The sequence below is a fragment of the Piliocolobus tephrosceles genome, chromosome 14, assembly GCF_002776525.5.
Source record: "Piliocolobus tephrosceles isolate RC106 chromosome 14, ASM277652v3, whole genome shotgun sequence".
NCBI lineage: Eukaryota > Metazoa > Chordata > Mammalia > Primates > Cercopithecidae > Piliocolobus > Piliocolobus tephrosceles.
Genome location: NC_045447.1, coordinates 7,174,443 through 7,197,527, shown reverse-complemented (window position 1 = coordinate 7,197,527; position 23,085 = coordinate 7,174,443). Strand labels below are relative to the sequence as shown.

The window sequence follows — 23,085 nt, the reverse complement described above, 5'->3', positions numbered from 1 at the left end:
CCAACGTCTTGACTGGTGTATTTTGGGGATGGTTCTGGGCTCAGCAAATTGCGAACTAGCTAATACAGTAAGAGATTAAATGAGCGCATCCTGTGCATTTGGTCTGAGACAGCTGAAGTTCATTTATCCTAACTACCTCCCTGCAAGAGACAGGTTCTATTATGTCATCCTTGTTTCACAACCGAAAAGCAGGCTTGGATAAGCAACGTGCTGAAAGCCAAACAGTAAATGGCACGATCCGACCCCACTGGAGCCAACCTGTGAGGTCCAAGTTAAGAACCTCCGTCCTAGAGCATTTATAATTCACTACAGAAATTTATTGTACGAAGGACTGTGATATCATCAGTCAGCCTTATCCAGACAATCTCAGTTCTAATCCTGTCACTACCACGTTCTGACTGAGGGCCACCGGCCAAATTTCTAAACTTCCCCTGTGCTTCCCTTACCTCAACAATTATTATTATGTATGTGGATGTGGTATATATACATATATATCCTTTTTTTTTTTTTTTTTTTTTTCCTGAGACAGTCTCACTCTGTCACCCAGGCTGGAGTGCAGTGGCGCAATCTTAGCTCACTGAAACCTCAACCTCTCGGGTTCATGCCATTCTCCTGCCTCAGCCTCCTGTGTAGCTGGGACCACAGGCGTCCGCCGCCACGCCCGGCTAATTGTATTTTTAGCAGAGGTGGGGTTTCACCATGTTGGCCAGGCTGGTCTCCAGCTCCTGACAGGTGTTCCACCCACCTCAGCCTCCCAAAGTGCTGCATACAGGCGTGAGCCACCGCGCCCAGCCCATTTTTATTTTTTGAGGCAGGGTGTGGCTCTGTTACCCAGGCTGGAGTGCAGTGGTACAATCACAGCTTACTGCAGCCTCGACCTCCTGGGCTCAAGCAATCCTCCCACCTCAGCCTCCTGAGTGTGCTGAGACTACATGCGCATGTCATCACTGCTGGTTAATTTTTGTGGTTTTGTTTTGTTTTTTTGTAAAGACGGAGTCTCGCCATGTTGCCCAAGCTGGTCTCAAACTCCTGGGCTCAAGCAATCCTCCTGTCTCGGCCTCCCAAGTGCTGGGATTATAGGCGTGAGCCACTGGCGCCTGGCCTACCTCATCAATTAAATAATAACCCCTAGGATGACTAGAAGTCTTCAAGATTACATGATGAGCTCCCACATCTGAAGGTTTTTGCAAAGGACGTGGCACAAACTTGTGCAACTAGAGGTGCATATGGCTCTTCTCTGGAAATGATCACCTTGATAGGAGCAAACAAAGCTGGTCTTCGGTGCCCTTTAATCTCCCCTCCCAGCCTTCCACCTTCCACACTGGCGACCCCCCCGACCCCGTTTTTCTGAACCTCCCTTCCTCCCCTTGCATAGCCCAAAGCCTCTCTCTAAAGTAGCCCACCGAACACATCTGTCCAGTTCCTAACTTATCTGAATCGGAAGCTACTAATAGCCAACCTACATCTAAGAGGAACTGTAAGGTGTCAGAGGAACAAGGAGCATAGGTCGCTTAGGCGTGGGCCACCCAAGAAGAGAGATTTGACACTAAGCGAACCCGCGCTGGCTGCGAAGGCGGGAGCGGCACCACGACGATCCAGGGCGCAGGCGCAGGGGCCCCACGGCCACGCCCCTATTCAGCACGAGCTGGCCAATGGGGAGCGGCGGCCGGGAGAACGCGCGGCTTCTCTGGGTTCCACGGCCTCCCCGGCCAAACTTGACGTCACCAACGCGCGCCGGAAATGCGGGATCAACTGCGCGCCGCTGGCGCTGAGGGAAGGAAGTTTGCAGTCGAGCGGCCTAGGTTCTGTGGGCAAGGCCGTGGGAGGCAGCCGTGGCTTCTTCGACACACCAAGGGCGGCGCGATGGGAGACGAGATGGATGCCATGATTCCCGAGCGGGAGATGAAGGTCAGAGACTAACTGGGGCCTCCCTCCCTTCTTTAGTCCTGGCATTGCCTTGGAGCCCAGCTGAAAGGCTAAGCGCGGTGCCGGCTGTTCCGCCTCCTGCTTGAACAGACTACCGCGTTCACCGCTCTCAGCTGCGCGTCTGCCGCGCCGCTGGCATGATAGCCCCACCGAATGCAGTTTCCCAGTCCCATCCTGGTCTCGTGCACGGCTCTTGAGTTACCCTAGCTACTTTCATGTGGCGGTCACAATAGTGGCAATAACTGCTGTTTATTGAGCGTTGACTGTGTGCTAGTCGCTGTGTAGTCTTCGCAACAGCCCTACGAAGTGGTAATTAACGTAGAGGAGTAAGTCGAGGCTCGGAAAGTGATTTCCCTAAAGTCACATTTGACAGCGGGGCTGAAAGTCAGCATCATTTAAGACCTTTGCTCTCCCAGTACTTCTGTAAGGTGGTACGGGCTTGCCTAACGTAGAGTCAGGGGAGGTCATCCATCCTGCAGAACCTTTAGTTGACTGGACTAGGAAGACTGTTTTGACATCGATGTATCAGCCTCAAGCCAGGAACCTAAAGGGAGGGCCAAGTGTTTCCAGTGATGGCAACGTGAGAGTCCCCCAGGGATAACTTCAGGATGGTGTGTTTAATAGTTCTTATATGTGTTCTGACAGAATGAGGGTTCAGCACACGGGCTACATCTGTTTTAAACAGTGAGAGGAAGTAAGATGCAGGAAGATTTTAGTCATCTGTGTGAACAGTAAATTACTAACATGCATGTAGGGTATAGTAATACGTGCCATGTTTAGAATAGTGATTTTTTTTTTTTTTTAAGACATAGTCTCGCTCTGTCACCCAAGCTGGAGTGCAGTGGCATGATCTCGGCTCACTGCAACCTCCACCTCCCCAGCTCAAGCAATTCACCTGCCTCAGCCTCCCGAGTAACTGGGATTACAGGCACCTGCCACCACGCCTGACTAATTTTTTATATTCTTTGGTAGAGACGGGGTTTCACCATGTTGGCCAGGCTGGTCTCGAACTCCTGACCTCAAGTGATCTGCCCTCCTCTGGCTCCCAAAGTGCTGGGATTACAGGTGTGAGCCACTGTGCTGGCCTAGAATAGTGATTATTTTTTGAGAATCACCACCTGTGGTGAGCCACCTAATGAGATTGTGTCATATTCCTCAGATATGCTGGGGTAGAAGAAAAAAAGGGTTTATTAACAGAATCACAGACTTAGAAGATGGTAATCTCACACTCCCTTTGGCAGCACATATAAAATTGGGATCATGCAGAGAAGACTAGCATGGCCCCTTTACATGGATGACACACAAATTCGTGAAGTGTTGCATGTCAGAAAACATTGAGGGCCGAGCGGAGTGGCTCAACGCCTGTGAGCCTGCACTTTGGGAGGCTGAGGCGGATGGATGACTTGAGGTCCGGAGTTCGAGACTAGCCTGGCCAACATAATGAAACCCTGTCTCTACTAAAAATACAAAAATTAGCCAGGCATGGTGGTGGGCGTCTGTAGTCCCAGCTACTTGGGAGGCTGAGGTAAGAGAATTGCTTGAACCTGGAAGGCAGAGGTTGCATTGAACCAAGATCGCCCACTGCACTCCAGCCTGGACAACAAAGCGAGACTCTGTCTCAAAAAAGAAAAAAAGACAACTGAGACAGACCTTGTTCTCAGTAATATATATTTTTGTTGTACTGAAATTGGGTCCACTGAATATAACTTGTTTTAATTTCTTTATTTATTGAATTGATCTTGTTTTGATTCTTCACAACAGGATTTTCAGTTTAGGGCGCTAAAGAAGGTGAGAATCTTTGACTCCCCTGAGGAACTGCCCAAGGAACGCTCGAGTCTGCTTGCTGTGTCCAACAAATATGGTCTGGTCTTTGCTGGTGGAGCCAGTGGCTTGCAGATTTTTCCTACTAAAAATCTTCTTATTCAAAATAAACCCGGAGATGATCCCAATAAAATAGGTAAGTTCCCTGGTTTATGTTGCAAATTAGAGAGAGGAGTGTGGTGGCATGCTCTTGTGTTTCCTTCCCAAGAAGTCATTCTAATACTAAAATGAACACTGCTGTGAGTTTGAAGGTTGACTCCCAAGAAGATTAATGGAAGCCTTTCTAGGTTTTCTCCTTGGTCCTTTGTACTTTTCCTTACATGAGTTGTTCTCAGCTCAAGAGAGAAGCACTTAACCATTATGCCATGCTTTTATTTTTGCTCAGTTGAACTTGGGCTCTAGCTCTCTGGGTGAAGGGTTTTATTGGCATGGGTTTTCAGTTGGCACAACAGTACGATCCAAACTATTGGCAGTGTGTACTATTTAGAGCATTGTTGCAAAAATATTTTCAACAAGGGCAACAGCCACAGGTAGTTTCCCCAGATAGTATGAGGAAGAATTCCTGGGATACTTAATGCGTGATTATATATCTTAAGAAAGTAAAGATTTATCTGTATAACGAGGTATTGGGGTGTATGTGTGTTTATGTAGCTGCAAAAATTTTTTCACGTTGAACTGGATAGAGGTTGTGGCTTTATGCTTAGAACATACTGTTTTCTGCTTTGTATTTCTTTGTTTTCGTAGTTGATAAAGTCCAAGGCTTACTAGTTCCTATGAAATTCCCAATCCATCACCTGGCCTTGAGCTGTGATAACCTGACACTCTCTGTGTGCATGATGTCCAGTGAATATGGTTCCATTATTGCTTTTTTTGATGTTCGCACATTCTCAAATGAGGTAAGCTACTGTTACACTGTCATGTCAACATGAGAACCCTAAGCAGATTTCCTTGTGTTGAACTATAACTCGGAAGCTTCATAGGTCAACCCTTGAAGTCTCTCTCTAGATTAAAATATGGGTTTAAAAAAATCCTTAATTATAGAATCATAGATCTTTGAGACAGAAGGGACTTCAAGAAATTCTTTCATAACGCTATCTGCCCTGAGTTGTTATCAGGAGGTTTAGGTGACTTGCCCAAAGTCATAGATTAATAGACAATGTCAAAAGTTCCTGCATTTTGGGTCTTTCGCCTCATAATGCAATGTTCTTCCATTTCAAGCAGTTTAAGAAAGATAATAATAATAGCGAGTGTTTATACTGACTGTGTGTCAGACTCTGTACTAAGTGCTTTATATGCCTTGTGCCTCGTTCATGCCTACCACAGCCTTATGTAGTAGGTACTGTTATCTTCATTTTGTAGGTAGAGAAACAGGCTCAGAGTTTAACTGTCCAAGGTCCCAGCACTATTAAGAAGCAGAGCCAAGATTTTAATCTAGTGTCTGCTGTTTATTGGTTATTTTGCAATTGTGCATTCCCCTGCTGAGAGTCCCCCTAAGCATGTTAGAATGATTGATTGCCATTTTCAAAGTTGTGTTGAAATTGTCTATAGCAAATAGATTGACGTATAAAGCTAAATCTTTTTTTGTGGTTATGGAGAAAAACTGATTTGAGATAACTTGTATATTCAGTAATTTCCATTGAATATTAAATGTTTGTACATTTACTAATTTTTTAACTTATTTCACTTTTGCATATTTGTTTTGAAAGGCTAAACAGCAAAAACGTCCATTTGCCTATCATAAGCTTTTGAAAGATGCAGGAGGCATGGTGATTGATATGAAGTGGAACCCCACTGTCCCCTCCATGGTGGCAGTGTGTCTGGCTGATGGTAGTATTGCTGTCCTGCAAGTCACGGAAACAGTGAAAGTATGTGCAACTCTTCCTTCCACTGTAGCAGTAACCTCTGGTGAGTAATAAAGGCTTTCACACTGTAACATACAATCATGGTCATCTACTTAAGAATTGATTTCTAGAAGTAAAAGCCGATAGCTGGTTTTGTTTTGTTTTGTTTTTTAACATGGTGAGGGAGGTTAAGGATGGAAGAGTTCTTTTTTTTCTCTTTTTTTTGAGACAGTCTCACTCTGTCACCCACACTGGAGTACAGTGGCATCATCTCAGCTCACTACAACCTCTACCTCCTGGGTTCAAGCAATTCTCGTGCCTTGGCCATCCAAATAGCTGGGATAATAGGCATGCACACCTTGTCCAGCTAATTTTTGTATTTTTTGTAGAGACAAGGTTTCTACATGTTGACCAGGCTGGTCTTGAACTCCTGACCTCAAGTGATCTGCCCTCCTCCACCCACATATGCTAGGATTACAGGTGTGGGTCACTGTGCCCGGCTGAGAGTATTCTTTATACCCATAGTTAATGTCCTTGAAGCTAAGCAGCATACATAATTTAACCTGAATGTACTTGGGTTTTCTGGAGAAATATTTTGGTACAGCTGATTTAGAAGTGTTTTTTGAGAATAATTGTTTCTGGATCTGTAATGGTGGTACTCTGAAAGTCACTTGTACCTTCATGGGGAAAAGCATTTGAAATGTTAAATGGGAGCAGGAGAATGATTTCTTTTTTTTTTTTTTTTTTTTTTTTTGAGACGGAATCTTGCTTTGTCACCCGGGCTGGAGTGCAGTGGCGCAATCTCAGCTCACTGCAACCTCCACCTTCTGGGTTCGAGCAATTCTCTTGCCTCAGACTCCAGAGTAGCTAGGATTACATGCGTGCCACCATGCCCAGCTACTTTTTGTATGTTTTAGTAGAGATGGGGTTTCACCATGTTGGCCAGGCTGGTCTCAAACTTCTGACCTCAAGTGATCTGTCTACCTTCACCTCCCAAAGTGTTGGGATTATAGGCATGAGCCACTGCACTATTCTGCTTGTCTTATCTAAAGACTACAGAGTTTTCTGTATTTTGCAGCTTTCTGGACAGTAATCTATTGAAAAAGCATTTTTAGCTTTCAATTCAATAAGCCCAGTGATAAATCAATTGGCTTATGTCATTAAAATGATTTTACTTTTTTCCACTTTGCCGGATAGGGATGATTCTACAATCTTCCATGGACTGACAGAGGAATGAGAATTGATAATTAGCTGTGTGTGATAGATCTCATTGGTTTGCTCCGTTTTCTTGTTTTTATTTGGTAATATTGTCTTTGCTCAGTGTGCTGGAGCCCCAAGGGAAAGCAGCTGGCAGTGGGAAAGCAGAATGGAACTGTGGTCCAGTATCTTCCTGTAAGTTCTTATCTTGAACTTCGGAATTTTTAAGTTGCTCGCTTTTTTGCGGGGTGGTTTGGGAGTATCTTTCTTGTTTTTCCTATTAAAACGTAATTTATGCTCATTGTAACAAATCCATCAGTGAGTGAAGAGTGGAGCTCTTCCCTTCCTTCCCATAGTCCTCCTTCCAGAGGCACCCACTGTCTTGTGTTGAGTAGGTAGCCTTCCAGACTTTTCCGGATGTTATACAAATAGTCTATGTGTAGCTGCATTTTTGTTTTGTTTTGTTTTTCATGTAAAATGCGATAATACGCTATGCACTGTTCCCCAACTTTTTCAGTCCATTCCATAAAAACAGAGCTTAAGGGAAAAGAGTTAGTGAAAAAGCTATGTTGATAATACAGAATCACTCTGGGTTAAAGCACAGTATTTGTCTTTTCACTGAGCCTGTCTTTGATGGTCTGTTTCTCTAACTATGGGCACCAAAGAAAATGGGTACCCTTGTTGCATGTGCACTCTGTCATCCTCCCTGTGAATTTCTTGAGATAATGTTCACAAATATCCTTCAATATCAATTGAGTTGCAAGGAACCCACATGTATCTATTGAACCTGGACACGAAGGAGGGATTCACAGGTGGTGCTAAGGCCTTTGTTGTGCCTTCTTGCTTGAGACTGTTCTCTGGCGAGGAGGGGAGCAGAGTGCTGAATGTAGGCGGTGTAGGTTTAAGGTTATGTTTCTTGTTTGTTATTACCGAAAGTTACATGAAATTTGGTACATAATCTTTTAGGGCACTAACCTGTAAAAGGATAATGCAGTTTATTTAATTTTCTTGCTTTGCTGTTTGCCTTAAAATGATTTTTTTTTTTTTTTTTTTTGAGAGATGGTCTTGCTCTGTTGCCCAGGCTGGGGTGCAATGGTGTGATAACGTAATGGCTCACTGCAGCCTCAGCCTCCTGGACTCAGGTGATCCTTCCGCCTCAGCCTCCTAGGTAGCTGGGACTACAGGCGCTTGCCACCATGCACAGCTAATTTTTGTATTTTTTGTAGAGACAGGGTTTTGCCATGTTACCCAGGTTAGTCTCAAACTCCTGGGCTCAAGCAGTGTGCCCACCTTGGCCTTCCAAAGTGCTGAGATTACAGACATGAGCCACCTCGCCCAGCCTTATTCCACTGTTGATGATTATCTGCATCAGTGCTAGTGCTGTTGCTGCTGCAAATGGTGTTGCATTGATGACTCTCATTACCTATATCTGAACATGTTCATGCGTTTTTTGTTTTTTTTTTGAGACTGAGTTTTGCTCTTGTTGCCCAGGCTGGAGTGCAGTGGCACGATCTCAGCTCACTGCAACCTACGCCTCCCGGGTTCAAGCAGTTCTTCTGCCTCAGCCTCCCAAGTAGCTGGGATTGCAGGTGCCCGCCACAATGCCTGGCTATGTATTTTTAGTAGAGACAAGGTTTCGCCATGTTGGCCAGGCTATTCTCGAACTTCTGACCTCAGGTGATCCACCTGCCTTGGCCTCCCAAAGTGTTGGGATTACAGGTGTGAGTCACCACACCTGGCCACGTTCATGCATTTCTGTAGGATGAAGTCCTGGAAGTAGATAGCACTGTTCTGTGTCTTCAGTCTCACCTGGCCAAGGAGATGGAACAGGTGGCATCTAAGGAATAGATTAGATTTGATAGTTTGATTGGTTTAGGGATTGTTTCATTTGATACTTTATTTTCCCCTCCAAATCTCTTTCAGACTTTGCAGGAAAAAAAAGTCATTCCTTGTCCTCCGTTTTATGAGTCAGATCATCCTGTCAGAGGTAACAACTGCTTTTCTTATTGGGCTGACCTCTAATGACATGTTATGTATATTACAGAAATTCGAAATCATGTAATGTACCTGCTCAGTGAGGTGTTGGTGTTTGCTTTATGAATAATGTCACTATTTCAAACAGCTAATTAAGTCAGTGTAAATTATGGCCCTCTGGGTGATGTCTGTGTTTCATGGTAAATGACGTGAAATGGATCCCGAGTTTTTATTACAATTCTTCATAATTTGCCCTGATTATAATCCAGCAGAAAAATTATCATTTGGGGATGAGTTTGGGCTTCTTGGATCTTTGTACCTGTGAATTATGTTTAGTCAATGAAATCTGGGCCTTTGATTTTTTTTTTTATCCATAGTGTGTATTATAGCATGCAGTGGCTAATCCAAACATAAGCTACTTTTGGTTGTATCTGGTTGCTGTCACTTTTATGACCTACTGATTAAGAGGTGTCTTTCAGTTCTGGATGTGCTGTGGATCGGTACATACGTCTTCACAATAGTGTATGCTGCTGCAGATGGGACCCTGGAAACGTCTCCGGATGTGGTGATGGCTCTCCTGCCGGTATGCATGTGAAAGAAATTTCATTGTTTGAGAATTAGAGAAGTCTTCTAATAAAGCTGGAGGCTTTGATTTCAAGGTTTTTTTGTGTTTGTGGGTGTTTTGGGGTTTTTTTTGTATGTTGAAAATGTAATTTTAATAGTTAATTCTTCATCTTAATAGGAGCACAATAAAATACACCACAATCTGAAGAAACTCCTTTTTTTTTTTTTTTTTTTTTTTTTTGAGACAAGATCTCACTGTGTCACCCAGACTGGAGTGCAGTGATGTGATCTCACCGCACTGAAGCCTGGACCTCCTGGACTCAGGTGATCCTCCCACCTTAGCCTTCTGAGTAGCTGGTACTACAGGTGCACACCACTATGCCTGGCTAATTTTTGTATTTTTTTTTTTTTTTTTTTTGGTGGAGATGGGGTTTCGCCATGTTGCCCAAGCTGGTCTTGAACTCCTGAGCTCAAGTGATCTGCCCACCCAGGCCTCCCAAAGTGCTGGGATTACAGGTGTGCATCACCGCACCTGGCCTGATTTCAGGTTCTTTTACTTACTGGCAGTGATTATGCAACTTCAGGTATATGGTTTCCATGCTGTACCATGGGCCTGGAGTCCAAAATTGGAGTGTCCACAGTGTGTTCTATTGTTTTGGTATGAAGTTAAAAAAAAAAATGATTTTGCTTAAGTTATAAGCTATGGGTCTTGGTTAACTCGATAAAGAAATTTTAGAAGAGCAAGACAGTATCTTGATTTTTTAAATTATTTCATTTGCTCTCAAATTTTTAATGCCAACAGTATGCTAGGCACTGCTTTAAAGCTGAGTATATAGCAGTGATCAAGGTGATGGCCTTGCTTTTAATGGTTTTAAATTTGTTGTTGTTGATAATTTTTACTTATTTTTTAGAGACAGAGTCTCACTCTGTTGCCCAGGCTGGAGCGTAGTGGTGTCATCACAGCTCACTACAGCCTCAAATTCTTGGGCTTAACTCATCCTCCTGCCTCAGCCTCCCGAGTAGCTGGGACCACAGGCATGCAGCAACACACTCAGCTGTTTTTAAATTTTTCGTAGAGGTGGGGTCTTGCTTTGTTGCCCACACTGGTCTCAAACTCCTGGCTTTAAGCAGTTCTCCCACCTCGATCTCTCAAAGCTCTAGGATTATAGGTCTGAGCCACTACACCTGGCTGGTCTTACATTCTAATGGAATAGTCAATACTAAGTGTGAGATCAAGGACTGATAAGAGTGATGGAGAAAATAAAGCTGTGTTAGGGATAGATGATGACTGGTATGTGTTTGAGATTGGGTGTCAAGGGAGGCCAATTTGATATTTGAAAAAGATGTCTTGTTTTTAACTCTTGGGTTCCTAATAAGGTTGAATTTTTAAAATGTTTATCTAGATGCCTTCTTTTAAGATTAGAGGTTTTTTCTATTCTAGGGGATAATATTAACACTAGTATTTATTAACTGCTACTTATGTTTCACGTACTGGGCTGGAAGTTTTATATGTATCATTTCATTTTACACTTACAGTAGCCTCTGAAGTAGGCTTAGGAGATCTAGTATACACATGAGAACACTAAGTATCAGGAATGTTGAAAAATCTGCATCTGTCATGGACAGAAAGTGGCAGAACAGAGTTTAAATGCAGTTCGCTCGATGGCCAGTGTTTGTACTCCTTGTACTAAGTGCTGTATATCTGGACTTAGACTTTATACCATGTCCGTATATCTGGGCTTAGACTTTGAGTGAATATTCTCATACAACTTTGAATGATTTATCATTTGAGATTCTTTTACTGTAGGATCCAAGAAAAATTGCACATAATTTTTTTCTTGCTTTGTTCATTGTAGAAAAAAGAAGAAAAACACCCAGAGATATTTGTGAACTTTATGGAGCCCTGTTACGGCAGCTGCACGGAGAGACAGCATCATTACTACCTCAGTTACATTGAGGAATGGTGAGCAGAGAGTCTGGACAGGGCATTCCTGCTCTCACTGGAAGATCACACCTGAGTCACCTTGTCCCGTGTTGAAATCTTTTCTGATTGATTGATTGATTGATTGATGGATTGGCAGGGTCTCACTCCATTACCCAGGCTGGACTACAGTGGCACGATTGTAGCTCACAGAAGCCTGGAACTCCCAGGCTCAAGTGATCCTTCCACCTCAGCCTCCCAGATGGGACTACAGGCACATGCCACCACACCTGGCTTAGTTTTAAAGTTTTTGTTTGTTTGTTTGTTTTTTGGTAGAGATGGGATCTTGTTATGTTACTCAGGCTGGCTTCCTAAAGTACTGAGATTACAGGTGTGAGCTACAGCACCCAGCCTGAAATCTTTTCTATTATAGAGGAAAATGGAGGCTGAGATACCTTGAACGTATTTTCAGCTTATTCTTGATAATGTCTATTATTTCTTTTTCCCCAATCTTGAGTTATTTATATTAAATACATACTAATTTCAAAAATCTAATTTTCTCATTAACCCCTAGTGATGATTTATGAAAATACTGATACTCAAGGAATATATTAAAAGTTTCCTTCTGAGAGCAGAGTTGCCCATTGGAATGGAGATTACTCAAAGCAAAGCTTCCATCCCTCTAGCTACATTATTCTGCCTTTGGGTGGCATATTGATTGTGAACTCTGACTTGATTCTGTTGTGTCTTTCCTTTGTCTTCCTGTAGCTAGGCAGTGAGCTGATTCTACAGGGCTTTCTCACAGAAACTAGAAAGTTCAGCTTTATATCTAGAATCTTCCCACCTTTGTTCAACTAGATAGAAAACCTTACTCTCTCCTCGACATGTGGAGGCAGCCCTCACAGATGTTACCTGCAGACTCAAGTTAGAGAACTATTGCTGTATTTGAATGTAATGGTCTCTGGTTTTATTCTTTAAGGGATTTAGTGCTGGCAGCATCTGCGGCTTCAACAGAAGTTAGTATCCTTGCTCGACAAAGTGATCAGGTAAATCTTTTTTGTCACTTTTGTGGTACTTTCTTTTTTGTGTGTGGTTAAGGTGTACATTGTCTCACATCTGTTTTATCAAGTTTCTGCATGACAGCAAAGCTTCAGTGACTGAGTGCCTTGGCCAAATGGCTTGGCTATTGCATGGAGAAACACGGGTGTCAGCCTTAGTACTTCCTTCACTTCTGTTCTTTTAGGATCCATCCCTGGTCTGTGGAAACATGCTATGCAGTTAACCTCCAACTGGAGTATGCCCGATGCATAGGAGGCTTTTTCTGCCTTGTCCTGTTTTGTCATCTTTGTTTTCTTCCTGTTACTTGAACCTACTCCTTCTATACAATTTAACAATAATCCATCCTCAATGGATGCAAGAAAAACATGCAGATGACTCACCAGAAATACTTTCTGTTTGACTTTGAAAAACTGTCAGAAAGAGCAAAGCACCTTTGCATATAAGAACCTTCTTTCGGCTGGGCGCGGTGGCTCAAGCCTGTAATCCCAGCACTTTGGGAGGCCGAGACGGGCGGATCACGAGGTCAGGAGATCGAGACCATCCTGGCTAACACGGTGAAACCCCATCTCTACTAAAAAAAAAAAAAAAAAACTAGCCGGGCGTGGTGGCGAGCGCCTGTAGTCCCAGCTACTCGGAGGCTGAGGCAAGAGAATGGCGTAAACGCGGAAGGCGGAGCTTGCAGTGAGCTGAGATCCGGCCCCTGCACAAAGCGAGACTCTGTCTCAAAAAAAAAAAAAAGAACCTTCTTTCACGTTGTCTTTCTTGCAGGGACACGGTGGGCCCAGGTACTGGTGGTGCGCTATCCACTTGTAGATTATGCAGAATGACTGACTACAGAAAGGGCACAACAAAAAAAGGGGAATCTTCTTTTTAAAACTGCCTTGAGCTTAAAAATCTTTAGTTCACCCTTGTAAATAAGAAACAAGTGCTTCTCCTCCCCGTATGACTTTGTGCTCCACCCATGCATAGGTACTTTGTGCCTTTTCAACCATTGGTATTTATCTGTCACTTTCTGGGTGGCCAGGTGGCCCATTAGGAGGGGCATGGCTCTCATTGTCTAGGGGTGGCTGCCTTTGGATGAGGCCAGAGTTCAGCCGTCTGATTTGCTGCTCTAGAACTGTCTTAGATTGACTTCAGTAAGAATTTCCTGTTAGCACAAGTATTTCATATGTTCACACATTAAAAATACAGTTTTATTTTTACTTTCTATCAAAATGATTTATGATCATGTTTTTAAAAAGTAAATAGTGGAGAAGGGCTTATAAGAAAAGAATCGCCCCTGCCCTACCTGTTTGCTTTCTGGAGGGGACAGTTTTTAGTTTGTAAACATTTTCTTTTTTTTTTTTTTTTTTTTTTTTTGAGACAGAGTCTCGCTCTGTCGCCCAGGCTGGAGTGCAGTGGCCAGATCTCAGCTCACTGCAAGCTCCACCTCCTGGGTTTACGCCATTCTCCTGCCTCAGCCTCCCGACTAGCTGGGACTATAGGTGCCCGCCACCTCGCCCGGCTAGTTTTTTTGTATTTTTTTAGTAGAGACGGGGTTTCACCATGATAGCCAGGATGGTCTCGATCTCCTGACCTCGTGATCTGCCCGTCTCGGCCTCCCAAAGTGCTGGGATTACAGGCTTGAGCCACTGTGCCCAGCAACATTTTCTTAAAATGCTGCCACCTCACCCCAAAGAAAAATCTGCTTTATGACTAGTAATTGGTTATTAGTTTTAGACCTTACTGGGTGTATGGCAAATGATGATCTAGCTCACATATGGCCCCCAGTCCCCTCCTTCCTCTCAAGAGTTACAGCATTGTTTTAATTTCTTATCTTGGTGAACCTTTGTAACTTTAATTGGTGTTTTTTACCTTTCTTTCTGGTGGTATCATTATTTATTTATTTATTTATTTATTTATTTTTATTTTTCGAGGCCAAGTCTCACTTTGTCACCCAGTGCAGTGGTGCCACTGCAACCTCCTTCTCCCTGGTTCAAGTGATTCTCATGCCTCAGCCTCCTAAGTTGCTGGGACTGCAGGCCTGCGTCAACATGCCTGGCTAATTTTTATATTTTTTAGTAGAGATGGAATTTTGCTTTTTTGGCCAGGCTGGTCTCAAGCTCCTGACCTCAAGTGATCTGCCCGTCTTGGCCTCCCAAAGTGCTGGGATTACAGGCGTGAGCCATAGCACCCGGCCTGGTGGTAACTCTTGATATTCCACTTTGTGAGAGGAATGTCTTAGCACTCCCACCCCTTCCCTTAGTATCCTTCCAGTTGTCATCTGTGTCTTCTCTTTTGTAAAACTGCATTCTGCCCTACAATGATTAAGTCGTCTTTATCTTAACTGTAGATTGTTTTTAAAAGTTGAGATTGTTTTGTTTAATATGAATGTGTCTGTTACCTGCTCCATAGCTAAGTCACGTAGTGTGATTTCATTCTCTTTCCTGAACTGCTTGCTTGCTTTCCCTTTCTTTCTTTCTTTCTTTCTTTCTTTCTCTTTCTTTCTTTCTTTCTTTCTTTCTTTCTTTCTTTCTTTCTTTCTTTCTCTTTCTTTCTTTCTTGCTTTCACTCTCTCTCTTTTCTTTCTCTTTCCTTCCTTTTCCTTTTTCTCCTTCTCTCCTCTCCTCTCTTTTCCTCTCTTCTCTTCTCTTCTCTTCTCTCTCCACTCTCCTCTCTCCTCTCTCCTCTCTCCTCTCTCCTCTTCTCTTTTCTTCTCTTTTCTCACTCTGTAACCCAGGCTGGAGTGCAGTGGTGTGATCTCAGCCCACTGCAACCTCTGCTTCCCAGGTTCAAGTGATTCTTCTGCCTCAGCCTCCCAAGTAGCTAGGACCACAGTTGCGCACCACCATGCCCAGCTAATTTTGTATTTTTACTAGAGATGGAGTTTCACCATGTTGGCCAGGCTGGTTTCAAACCCCTGACCCAGGCCGGGCACAGTGGCTCACGCCTGTAATCCCAACACTTTGGGAGGCCGAGACGGGCAGATCATGAGGTCAGAAGATCAAGACCACCCTGGCTAACACGGTGAAACCCCGTCTCTACTAAAAATACAAAAAACTAGCCGGGTGAGGTGGTGGGTGCCTGTAGTCCCAGCTACTCGGGAGGCTGAGGCAGGAGAATGGCGTGAACCCAGGAGGCGGAGCTTGCAGTGAGCCAAGATTGCACCAGTGCACTCCAGTCTGGGTGACAGAGCGAGACTCCGTCCCCCCTCCAAAAAAAAAAAACAAAACAAAACAAAAAATCAAACTCCTGACCCCAGGTGATCCACCTGCCTCAGCCTCCCAAGTGCTGGAATTACAGGCGTGAGCCACTGCATCCAGCCTGTTTTTCTTTGTTAGTCATTAAGCACTCTTCCCCTGTGATTCATGCTTCCCAGTCTGGTCAACACTGAAAGTTAGGCAAACTGTTAGTGATTTTAAAAACCAAGAGTCATTTGTTGGAAGGGACAGAGCCTATCCAAGCAAACTTAAGCAAAAAGGGAGTTTACTAGAAAGACTTAGTAGTTTCTCAAGGACTGTAGGGACAGGAAAGCTGACCAATCTGAGGAACTGGCACCAAGAACTGGAAAGAGAAGAACTAAGGTTATCTCTGTCTCTATAGACGATTGCGCACAGGGCATCTGAGCACAGGCCAGCCTTACATGCGTCTCTGTGAAAGACTCCAGTAGAGATGAGCTGGAGTTCCTGGTCCCAATCCAAAATGTCTAGGAGCAGGTATTGACTGGCTGACTGCAGCTGTTGGATTTATCCCTCATGGTCAGCAGTCTACCTAGTTATCATGGAATGCACCTCAGAAAGTGTTCATGATAGTGATTATTCACAAGGCAGGGGCTTGGTACACCAGGAACAGATAGAGAGGGGGTCGGTTTGAAAATTAACTTCCCATTTGTTGGGGGTACTTCTGGCTTTTAGACCATCTTCCCAGATTTCAGAGCCTCCTAGTCAACACATACATCTAAACCAAGTGAGGCATCTCTGTTCTCTCCTATTTGAACAATGCTAGGAGGACCCAATGCAAAGCTCTAACCACTGTGGCATTTTCTTCTTCTTTTTTATTTTTTTTTTAGATTAATTGGGAATCTTGGCTACTGGAGGATTCTAGTCGAGCCGAATTGCCCGTGACAGACAAGAGTGATGACTCCTTGCCCATGGGAGTTGCCGTAGACTATACGAACCAAGTGGAAATCACCATCAGTAAGTGTAGCCTGGTAATTAGTGCAGAAATAGTCTTCTTTCTAGTTAGGGTTAATATTGAAACACCAGTTAAATGTTACTGACAGAGTCTACTCTGCTGGGCACTTGTAGCTTCTGGCAGCACATTTCTACCTGAAGAGTGATATAGGCTGTATTGTGACAACACTGAACTGATTTGAATGGATATTCATTGATGAGACCAAGGCCAGACACTGTGTGTATGTGTGGGTGTATGTTTGCACACTTGCACATGTCTGAGTGTACTTAGAATCTGGTTGAAATGTAGAACAAGCCAGGATTTTATGGCTTGGTTTCTTTGTCCAGTCCAATTCCTTGGTGACCTCCCAAAGAAGCAATACCCGAATCTGGTACTGCACACCAATACTTGGTTTGAAGGCAAGGATTAGAAAATAGAGACCTCAGGCCCATGGTTTCCAAACAGGGCCTGGATATGTGTTTTGAACAGATCTTCCCTGCAGTAGCTTGGCTATGCTGTAGTCATTGAAATGTAAAAGTGCCACAAAAGAAAGTCTTTGCCATCTGGTACTTAAGTTTAGAGAGGTGTCCCCATCAGGCACCATTAAGTTGCTTGTTCTTTCCCTGGTTAGGCAGGAGTATTTGTTCTGATTAGCTCATTTGCTCTGATTCTCTTGAAACCTTAATTGATAAAATACATACTTGTCATTCAACTGTGAATGAGGATTAAGTAGTTTGACTCATCTTTCTGTGTCCTGTCCATTCCAAAGAGTCTAGTCTCATTTTCCTAATGACCCAAGTACTTTCTAGATACTTTTGTCTTGGTCAGGGGAATGCCAAGCCTACCTCCTGAACACTGAGACACTCGTAAAAACTGAGGGACCTTTGGGAGAGTCAGAGCTACTGGGGGACTGATGGAGCTTCTAGGCAGGGCCCAGCAGGGTGGTGGTGATCTGATAGCGGCAGGAGCTCTCTTTAGCTGGTGCATGGAAGACTGTTCAGGTCTAAAATCAGAACAAACTAACTTGAGCTGCTATTCAGATGAGTCCCTTAAACCCTCTTCGTGTTGAGGGCAGTCTTTGCCTTCCGGCCTCAGGCCCTTAAATTGACTTGGTTCTTTTATTGCTTTTGTTTTCTTTTTTAACAGATGATGAAAAGACTCTTCCTCCTACTCCAGTTCTCATGTTACTTTCAACAGATGGTGTGCTTTGTCCATTTTACATGATTAATCAAAATCCTGGGGTTAAGTCTCTCATCAAAACACCAGAGCGACTTTCATTGGAAGGAGAGCGACAGCCCAAGTCACCAGGTATGTGCCTCTGCGTGCTTTATCAGTAAGGGAATACCATGGGACTTGCACAAGAGTATTTCCAAGAACCAACATGGTGTGAAGACACGTAGTGATTATCTTTACCAGGCTCAGCTGTCTTAGGAAGGCACACGCTAATCTTTTTTTTGAACGTGCATGCACATATTTACCTTTCCCTACCCTCAAGCTTTATTCTGCAGCCATTACTTTAATTCAGAGATGAAGGAAGGTCAACCAGATGGTTTGCATCCAGTCGTTTACCAACAGTATTCTAAGACCCTGTGTTATGTGATGTGCATCCAAAAGACATTGTGCTTAATCCTGGGGGTTGGTTAAAGAAATGATTGTATAGTCTTACAGTGAAATGCCAAGTAACAATTATAAATGTTATATTTATTGACTGGGAAGGAGTGAGTGGAATACATCACAAAAAGAAAAAAAAACCCTATATTCTGTGTTCCTTTTTCTATGAGAAAAAAACATACATAGAAAAAAAACTTGGAGATGAATTTAAAATCTAAATGGTGGTTATTTCTAGGTGAAGGGAACATGGATATTTTTGTTGTTTATATTTTCTTGAGGTTTTTTTCTCCTTTTGGAAACATTACTTAAGTAATAGATGTTTATTGGAGGAAAATGAGAGCATACAAAATCATAATCACTTAAAGTCCGTCAGTCATCAAGCAATGGCCACAGTCAACACTTTGGTACCTATCCTCCATGAAAATGAGTGCACACATATAAATACTAGTCTGTATTTTAAAAATGTTTACAGTGACATTTGTATCACTTGTGAAAAGAAACTTTTTTTTTTTTGTGGAGACAGGGTCTTACTTTGTTGCCTAGGTTGCAGTGCAGTGGCATGATGACAGCTCACTGTAGCCTTGCTCTCCCAGGCTCAGGCAGTCCCACCTAAGCCTCCCAAGCAGCTGGAACTACAAGCATGTGCCACCATATGCCGCTGTTTTTTAAATGTTTTATAGAGATAGGAACTTACTATGTTGCCCAGGCTGGTCTCAAACACCTGGACTCAAGTGTTCCTCCTGCCTCAGCCTCCCAAAATGCTGGGATTATAGACATGATACACTGTGCCTGATCAGAAAATATAAAACTTTTAAAAAGATCATTGTTTCTTACATTCAAATTTGACTAATATTTCTCTTTTTTAATTCTGTGAGTACATAACTAATACATTTTTTTTCTTCTATTATGACCAGTTTCCTAACTAAGCAAAAATGTATGACCAGTTGGTTTGGATAAGGTTAACAATACTTAGGGGTATATTCTCTCACTGCATCGCAGTGCACAGTGAGTTGTATATCCCAAATAGAGCCACTCAGATACTTGGGCCCTAACAACTGGCAGCACTACCCCAAGTGATACACCAGATGGCTTGCAGAGCGTTGTATCAGGGTAGTCCGTTATTCATAGTGTGTACTCTTTGTGTTGGGTTTTTTTCCTCTTTATTCAGCCATGAATAAGGGTACCATGAACTACCTATACCCAGCTGCCTGGTGTGTCTGTAATAAGCAGAGCAGCCTGTGAGATTAGGAGCCTGTGGGACGAGGTTTGTTTCTGAGCGTTTGCTACTAGCGCATTCAACACTGGAGCACAATCAGAGGCCAGTTTTACTGTTAGCCTTTCCTAGAGAAACTCCCCTCTTCCTTCACAGTTTGTCCAGAGGTAGTAGTTGTGTTCAGATGAGTGTAATAGAGCCCCTGCAGGGGGAGTGTCTGTCCTGTCAGCTAAGTGTAGCTAACACCTACTCCATGGGTTCAGAAGACATTATGGTTCCACCTGTTTCTACACTGCAGTTCCAAGAATGCGGTATTGATCAGAAGTAGTAGTAGCATGATGGTTTTCCAATAATCGGTTCGTTTTCAGTGGAGAAAATGCTAATGATTTCTTTAGGGTCTGGTATATATTTTTCATGTCAGTTTACCTAATATGCATGGAAGTGTTTAACATCTATGTGTGTCTTTACAGAAGTTAGTTGTTGCTGGTTCCATATCTGTTGTATAAGGAAGTATTAACAGAATAGATTTGCTTGCATTATTATACTTTCGTCAAAGTGACAGTTTACTTGGATTTTTGTTTTCAGAAAGTGGTATTTTCATACTTGTATCCTAAGTATTATTACATTGCTTTAGACATAGTGTCTTCCATGAAGATAAATTGCCATCTTAGCTAATTTGGAACAGTCAAGCTCTATTAACTATTAATATAAATAGAAAATATTGACACAAAGTATTCCTTTGTTATTTATTTAGTTGGTTATTTAATTTAAAGATTAATATTTTTACCTTATGGAAAGTTTGGAAAATAGAAAAAAAAATTTATTCATTTTTGAGACGGGGGTCTCACTGTGTTGCACAGGCTGGAGTGTAGTGGCAGGATCTTGGCTCACTGCAGCCTCTGCCTCCCAAGTCCAAGTGATCCTCCCACCTCAGCCTCCCAAATAGCTGGGACTATAGGCACAAGCCATCACACCTGGCTGATTTTTTGTATTTTTTGTAGCAACAGGGTCTCACTTTGTTCCCCAGGCTGGGCTCAAACTCCTGGACTCAAAGGGTCCTCCTGCTTTGCCTTCCCAAAGCTCTGGGATTACAGGCATGAGCCATTGCACCCAGCCTTCCATTGACTTTTTTTTTTTTTTCCCCTAACCATTTGGATTGCATTAAATATCTTTTTCATTTTTTACATTATTATTGTAAGCTTTATTCTTAGAAGAGGAATTACTGGGTCTGTTTTTTATGGTTTTTTATACAATGCCAAAATGTTTTCTTTAAAAAACTTACTAGTCACCTACCAGTGATAAAAAGTTTCAGGCTTGTTTTACCCATCCAAACATAAGGGGTTATATGTATTTAAATTCTTATAATTTAGAGGACAAATTAGAAATGTACCTTGTTTATATTTCTTTGATGAGAGAGATTAAATGTGTTTATGTGAATTAGATTCCCTGTTTATTAGTTCTGAAATTTTAAAATCTCAATTTGTATGAGCTTTTTAAAAAATAGAAAACATCTTCTTTGCTATGGATCTTTTTAGTTCATTACCATTTAGTTATGATACCTGAGTAGCTATTTTTACACAAATCTTAACCTTCTCCCTTTGTGATTTTTTCTTTTTCTTTTTTTTTTTTTTTTTTTTTTGGTCACTTCTAAATTTATCAAGGTGTCAGATTCTGAGACCTAACATCTGTCAATTTGTCTCCTTTGTTTTGAGATACATGTATTTGTGTGACTTTCTATGTGTATTTATCTGGAATTACTTTTAGTGAAATAAGGTGGAAGTCTGAATTAAAACTTTTTCCCAGTTGTTAATGAAATGTTGCAGTGACTAAATTGTTTTGTGTGCCATAGTAGCACTGAGAAGTCCATGAAGTCCATTATTCTAATGTCTTTTCTTAGTTTTCCTTCAGTTTCATTTATCTCATGCCACCTGAAAATTCCAGTATTAACTGTGTTCCCATCTGTTCTTTTTGCTTCTTAAACTGGTAACATTCCTGACTTCATTCTACCACAAATTCTTTTCCACTTTCTTTCTATTATGTCAACCTCACTGTTATGGTGTTAATGGTGTTAACATTTTCCTTCCTTTTTTGTCACTGCAGGAAGTACTCCCACTACCCCGACCTCCTCTCAAGCCCCACAGAAACTGGATGCTTCTGCAGCTGCAGCCCCTGCCTCTCTGCCACCTTCGTCACCTGCTGCTCCCATTGCCACTTTTTCTTTGCTTCCTGCTGGTGGAGCCCCCACTGTGTTCTCCTTTGGTTCTTCATCCTTGAAGTCATCTGCTACTGTCACTGGGGAGCCGTCTTCATATTCCAGTGGCTCTGACAGCTCCAAAGCAGCCCCGAGTCCTGGCCCATCAACCTTCTCTTTTGTTCCCCCTTCTAAAGCCTCCCTAGCCCTCACCCCTGCAGCGTCTCCCACAGGTCCATCAGCTGCCTCATTCTCCTTTGGATCATCTGGTTTTAAGCCTACCCTGGAAAGTACACCAGTGCCAAGTGTGTCTGCTCCAAATATAGCAGTGAAGCCCTCCTTCCCACCCTCAACCTCTGGTGTCAAAGTCAACCTGAGTGAAAAGTAAGTCACTTCTAAAGTTTGATTCTTCTGTGGGTTGAGTAGAAATATTAGATGTTATTTGCTAGAAGTAGAGTCGCTGTGAGAGGAGTTACTGAGTAGAATTTTTTACCCAGAGTAATACTTGCAAATGACAGAAATTTAGCCAACATAAAAAGCTGACATTTCATCAGTGGATAGAGGCCAGAAGTATCTCTTAGCTAGCATTTTATTTTTTTTTACTTTATTTTGACTACTAGGGATTTATATCCAGATATTTGTTTTGCTTTTTTACATTACAAATGTTGGAAATATTATTTTAAAAAAAGAAGCAATCCAGAATATGCATCCTGGAAGGGAAATGAATCCCTTGTTGTCTTTTTTCCTCCCGTGTCTACCCTTAACTCACTCTGAACTGCTGTCTACACAGCCACAAAGTCATCTTGTGACACTGTAAATCGTTAGGTGATTCTTCTGCTTGACAGTCCCTATGAAGTCCCGTGGCTGCTCACTGCTAATTCTTAGGTTGGTATCCAGTTTCCTCCAGATCTGGGTCCTGCAGCTCACTCATTTCTTATTTATTTACTTTTTTATCTGCTTGTTCTTTTCTCCCCACTAGAATGTAAGCTTTTTGAGGGAAGCAGTCCCTTATATCTTGTAACCCCTCCCAAGATAACTATGAGTTCCTAAGATAACCACCAAATATAAGTACTACCAGCTTTTTCCCTGCTTGCCTGTCCTATCTGTTGTTGCTGTAGTGGTGGTGCCGCCGCCACAGTTACTGTTAGTACTGAACTGGCACACATCCACTTCATGCTAAGGGTTACATAGTGTTCCATTTTGCTGGCTGCACCACAGTTTATCTGACCAGTCTTCTCATGCTGGATGTTTAGATTGTCTATAGACTTTTGCTCTTTAGGTGGAGCCGACTTTACATTTCTTTTAGGCCATAAGTATCCCAAAGACAGTGACCTACATTCCTCTTCCTTTTTCACTCCCCAGAGAAGGTGCTCACTCTCAAAAGGAGTTCTCGGTAATTTCCTTGGTAAGAGAAAGTAGTAACTCTCCTGAGCGTAATTGTGTCCCCCCTCATGTTTAAAACTCAGCTGGAAACAATAGCATTTCATATCATGATCAACTTGGTATTTCATATTGTGATAAACTTAGTTTTGTCTTCAAGTTAAGTACTTGATATTTCCCCTGAATAATTAATTCCTAAATAAACAGACAATAAGAGAAATACTTCCTTGCAGCT

General features: G+C 42.6%; 1 protein-coding gene and 1 non-coding gene across 5 annotated transcripts in view; both read left to right on the top strand.

Moving 5' to 3' along the window:
- The first annotated feature begins 1,725 nt into the window (after nt 1-1,725).
- NUP214 (nucleoporin 214) overlaps nt 1,726-23,085 on the top strand; it is a 114,410-nt gene continuing 93,050 nt past the window's right edge. For 3 of the 4 annotated variants that reach the window (XR_002732557.1, XM_023216929.2, XM_023216930.1), the window contains exons 1-12: nt 1,726-1,908; nt 3,688-3,883; nt 4,492-4,643; nt 5,454-5,652; nt 6,910-6,980; nt 8,709-8,772; nt 9,239-9,342; nt 11,180-11,286; nt 12,224-12,290; nt 16,352-16,478; nt 17,602-17,763; nt 21,380-21,854. Coding sequence is in view for 3 of the 4 variants with exons in the window: in XM_023216929.2 (XP_023072697.1) it covers nt 1,741-1,908; nt 3,688-3,883; nt 4,492-4,643; nt 5,454-5,652; nt 6,910-6,980; nt 8,709-8,772; nt 9,239-9,342; nt 11,180-11,286; nt 12,224-12,290; nt 16,352-16,478; nt 17,602-17,763; nt 21,380-21,854 (1,892 nt within the window). In the remaining variant the exon portion in view is untranslated. The remainder of the gene's footprint in view (nt 1,909-3,687; nt 3,884-4,491; nt 4,644-5,453; nt 5,653-6,909; nt 6,981-8,708; nt 8,773-9,238; nt 9,343-11,179; nt 11,287-12,223; nt 12,291-16,351; nt 16,479-17,601; nt 17,764-21,379; nt 21,855-23,085) is intronic. The other variant, XM_023216931.1, reaches the window with a different exon arrangement.
- Nucleotides 3,154-3,255, top strand: LOC111545994. Its single transcript, XR_002732608.1, has one exon. It is a non-coding gene; the product is annotated as a U6 spliceosomal RNA (small nuclear RNA).